At 43.0% G+C, this 4,930-nt stretch overlaps 1 protein-coding gene across 1 annotated transcript; it reads right to left on the minus strand.

Moving 5' to 3' along the window:
• Positions 1 to 204: 204 nt before the first annotated feature.
• On the minus strand, positions 205 to 3,880 carry LOC121677078 (histone H2A.V-like). The gene is made up of 2 exons (XM_042054526.1): positions 3,650 to 3,880; positions 205 to 390 (listed from the first exon to the last, which is right to left on the minus strand). The coding sequence occupies exons 1-2, from the start codon at positions 3,878 to 3,880 to the stop codon at positions 205 to 207; spliced, it is 417 nt and encodes a 138-aa protein (XP_041910460.1).
• Between the last annotated feature and the right edge of the window lie 1,050 nt (positions 3,881 to 4,930).

Raw genomic sequence — 4,930 nt, forward strand, 5'->3', positions numbered from 1 at the left:
TGCCTGAGATCTGGACCTGACACTCTCTGGGTCTTCTGTAACACTATGGTCATATCTACCCCACCACAGGCATGTCTGAGACTTTCTTCAACCCCTTCCGTTTCCCTAGGTCGAATGTGGCTGTCCTGGGAAACAGAGCTACAGACCTCCAACTGCAGGAAGTACAACTCACAAAGATCCCCAGTTGCAGGGTTCGGCAATGTGCTACTGTGCTCGGGCCAAAGATGGCTTCCCAATGAGCATGGTTACCACCGAGGCAGACTCTCCTGGGGAGCACAGGGCTCCAAAGTAGCCTTTTTCATCTTTTATTAGGACTGCACTCAGAACTTCTCCCTGCTCTTGGAGAGCTTGTAATGAGGTCTGATGGCTGTCGAAACCTCTCCATTTCCCCTGGTAAAACATATGCTCAATTACTCATATCTTAGCATTTGCTTCTCCAAGGACTCAAACAATGCGGGGAACATGGGCCTTCAAGCTAAGCAAGGCAAGCTGCATAAAAGAAGGCCAAATTCATCAGGTCTTTTGGAACTGGAAGTAGTCACTGTCTAGTTATCTGAGCCTCAGAGACTTCCTTGGGGATTTTAATATGCTGTCATTGCGTTTGCGCCCTTGATGGACATTATGTAGGAAGCATGCATGGCTGTGCTGAGTTAGCAGTGTCTTTCACAGCACAGGCCGTTAGGGCAGAGTAGATGATTTGCCGTCACTCTTCTCTTCAAACCTGTCCGCAGGAACTAAGAGTAAAAGGGTTGTAATGAAGCCAGGGATGCAGCTCAGCCGCTAGAGTGCTTGCCTGGCACCCACATGGCCTTGTGTTCCATTCTCAGCACTGCATAAACAAACAAGCAAACAAACAAGGAAAAAAAACAGCCATAATGGAGCACATCTGAATTCCTAACACTTGGGGGACAAAAGCAAGAGGCTCAGAAATTTAAGATATTCTTGTCTCAAAGTGAGTACAATGCCAGCCTAGGCTGTATGAGACCATGTCTCAGCAAAACAAATGTAAAGAGAAAGGTGTTGACTAGGATTTCTGTCTTGCCCGGTCCCACATCCATTTAGTCCCAAATAAACACACAGAGGCCTACATTAATTATAAACTGATTAGCCTATTATCTCAGGCTTCATATTAACTCTTATAACTTATATTAGCCCATAATTCTTGTCTGTGTTAGCCACGTAACTTGGTACCTTTTTCAGTGAGGCAGTCACATCTTGCTTGCTCTCTGTCTGGCTTCCTTTATGTCTGAGTGACGATTGCAGACTCAAACTTTTCCCAGAATTCCCATTGCCCTGCCTCTACTTCTTGCCTGGTTACTCCACCCATACTTCCTGCCTGGCTACAGGCCAATCAGTGTTTATTTAAAATACAAGTGAGAGGGTATAGGCCGTTGTCCCCCAGCAGAAAGGATCATGATGGTTTTAGGAAATCCACTGGTTTCTGGGACTCCTTTGTCCTAAGGCAAGTTATGTGTTCTGTGGAGCCATGCTGCTTGCTCTCCTGACTAGTCAACCTGCCCAGCATCTTCCCTTCATGCACTTGCCACCCTCACTACAAAGCAGACAGTTTATCCCTTCTAACTTTTTATTAGATAAAAATTTTAATGGCTTGTTAAGGAGATGCAGGTATGTAACTTTGCGAGTTTAATCAGGCAGCTCATGAAGAGTTATCAATCTTCACCTACCCCTCAGAAGTAGCCTGACTTGAATTCTCCACTTACCTCCTCTGGGTATCATATTCTGCACAGATTGATGTCTCTCGACTCAGTTGTTTCGGACCTCACCGCCTGCTGCACAGGAATTCATTGCACTACTGTCCCTTCCATTTCTTTCTTCTCCACATTTCAGCACAGACTTCATTTCCCTGAGTCAACGCTGACATTGGTATAGAGGTGAAGGCAAGACTCTGTTCAACAGGATCACGCCTCCTTTTGTTTACAGACACACAGCCCCGCTGAAGTTAACAGACACGACATATTACTAGTATATCATAAGTAATATTGATTTTCTTTGTTCCTGGAGCTCTCAAGGTTTAGGCCATTCAAGCTTCTGATGCCATTCCAGGCAAACTATTCCCCTAGCTGTCTGAGATGCATTCTTAGGCTGTTGCTCTGCCGGTTTTTGAGATACCACTCTATCTTCCAACATCCCATGTTTCCTGCCTTCTCAGTCTTCTCTTACAGCCTGATCACCCTTATTTGGTCATGATCATTGGCCACTACCATTATTTCTTGCTTCACTTTCTTCCAGTTGCTTCTAAAGATAAGACTAGGGAAGGCACGGACTCATTGGGTAATGACTAGCCCATGAGAAAATGCTTTTGGTCCATCTTTTCGTTTGCTGCAGTAGTGTGTCAGTTAGCTACCCATCATTGTAGTAAAACCCTGATATAATAAATGTATAAAGAGAAAGGCTGTATTTTGGCTCACTGCTTTGGAGAGTTTAGTCCATGATTACTTGGTGTTATTACTTCTGAGCCTGTGGGTAGGCAACGACCATACCAGGCAGTGTTTGATGGGGCAAAGCCACTCATTTCAGGACCAAGAAACAAGTAAAAATGAGAAGGAAGGTCTGGTATTTTGTCATCCTATTCATATTCATGGCCCAAATGGTCTAAAAATGCCCCCATTAGATGTTACCCTTAAAGATTCACACACATGGTCCCAAAGACCTAAAGAGTCTCCTCATTAGAGGCTACTTCTAAATCCTCTGCTGTGTCCCAGAAATAGCACCCAGGCCTTAGGGACAGTCCAGACACAGATCTCAGATGAAAGCTGCATATTTCTGTAGAGAACTCTACAATCCAGGACTAAATCTAAACCTAGGGAGAAAAATACTTTCTGTTCATTATTTAAAATGTCTTTTTCTAAGGTTGCTGTTGAAAAATCACATGTTATTTCCCTTCCTGTCTTTTTTTCTTTCATGAAAGCTTTAGGAACCCTTTTCTTGTTGCTTGATGCTTTGAATTTCCTACACTGTATCTCGGTATGGTCTTAACTTGGATTCTGAGGCAGACAGCTATACAGAAGTTTAGTGGAAAAAATTATTACTTGTTTTTATATATTCATTGGTAATTCCATACATGAACACAATGTATTTAGATAGTACCCACTCCCGGCCCCTCCAACGCCTCCCCATTTCCCACCTTCATGTTCTTCTTCTTCCCCTCTTTCCTTTTCTTCCCCCACCTTCTTTTTTTCCTCTTTTTCCATTCAAGAGGGCAACTTTTTAAAAATGTTCTAAAAATGTTTCATCAATTCTATTTATGTATAAAACACAACAAAGAAACCTAGCCAATCAACACATGATTATGACCATAGGGAAAGGGGCTTATCAAATTTCATGAACCTAAAAACAAACAAATGTTTCTTTTATTTTGTCTATAGAAATTGTGCTTTTCCATTGAACTGTTCTCAAAGATTCCACACATCCCCACTGGCATCCTTTGTCCCAGTTACAAACAGTGAAGAAGAGCAGGCTGGTTATAAATCATTTCCTAAACAGGTTTTTGCTCTCCCTTCTTTCTAATCAGAGATTTGTAGTGTACGAGATCTCACTGACCCCATCTATGGCAGCCTTGATAAGGTGAATCCAACTCTTCATCACCTTGGATAGAAAACTGCAAGGGACATAGAATGATGCGCTTTACTTTGAGAACCTTGGAAGCATTACCTGCCAACTCAAGCACCTCAGCTGTGAGGTTCTCCAGAATTAGGTCACTGTACCCAGCAGCCATGGCACCCACCTGTTCATGGCTTGTGGTGTGAGTCTTCAGATGTCTGCGGATGTCACCCACAGGAAAACTGTAGCTCTGTGTGACTGAAACACCACCACAGCTTTGGCCCTTCCTACTGTCTTTTCTAGTTCTGCCTCTAGCCATGGTCTTGGCCATGCAATGCCCACTCAAGGGTGCACCTCTTAACATTAACACTTGTAATGGGTTAAAAAAAAAAAGAGGGGGCTGGAGAGGTGGCTCAGAGGTTAAGAGCATTGCCTGCTCTTCCAAAGGTCCTGAGTTCAATTCCCAGCAACCACATGGTGGCTCACAACCATCTATAATGGGGTCTGGTGCCCTCTTCTGGCCTGCAGGCATACACATAGACAGAATGTTGTATACATAATAAATATTAAAAAAAAAAAAGAAAACAGGACTAGGTTGAATTATGGCTGCAACAGAAACATCAGCCCATTGCATGGTTGTAAACAGAGTCTGTGCTTTAATTTCCCAACTGTCCAGACCCAAATAATCACACAGAAACAATATTAATTATAATACTGTTTGGCCAATGGCTCAGCCATATTCCTAGCCAAACCTTACATCTTAACTTATTTCTATTAATCTATATATCACCACGAAGCTGTGGCTTACTGGTAATGTTCTAGCATCTTTCTCCTTTGGCAGCTATATGGCGTCTCTTTGACTCTGCTTACTCTCTGTATTATCTCTGTTCAGATTTCCTGCCTGGCTTTATTCTGCTAAACTATTGGTCGAAACAGCTATATTCATCAAACAATAAAAGCAACACATGTACAGAAGGACATCCCACATCACATGGTAAATCTCAGAAGGGAAAAGCACCCATGGGAGAAACAGAGGGCCTTCATGCCCTGGACATGCACCCATGTCCAATCCAGAGATTGGACAGCAGTTGGTTCTCCATCTCTGTTGGCAGAAGGCTGTTTGTTTGTTCCTGGCTTCTCAGACCACAAAATAATCACACAAAAACTATATTATTTGCAATACTGTTTAGTCAATAGCTTAAGCATACTTCTGGCTAACTCTTATATTTAAAATTAACCCATTTCTATTGATCTGTGTATTGCCACATGGCTGTGGCCTACTAGCAAGGTTCCAGCTGGCAGCTCACATCTTTCTCCTCTGGTGGATCCATGATTTCTCTCTGACTCCACCTTCTTTCCCCCAGCATTC

This window comes from Arvicola amphibius, chromosome 2 (genome assembly GCF_903992535.2).
Source record: "Arvicola amphibius chromosome 2, mArvAmp1.2, whole genome shotgun sequence".
In the NCBI taxonomy this organism is placed as follows: domain Eukaryota; kingdom Metazoa; phylum Chordata; class Mammalia; order Rodentia; family Cricetidae; genus Arvicola; species Arvicola amphibius.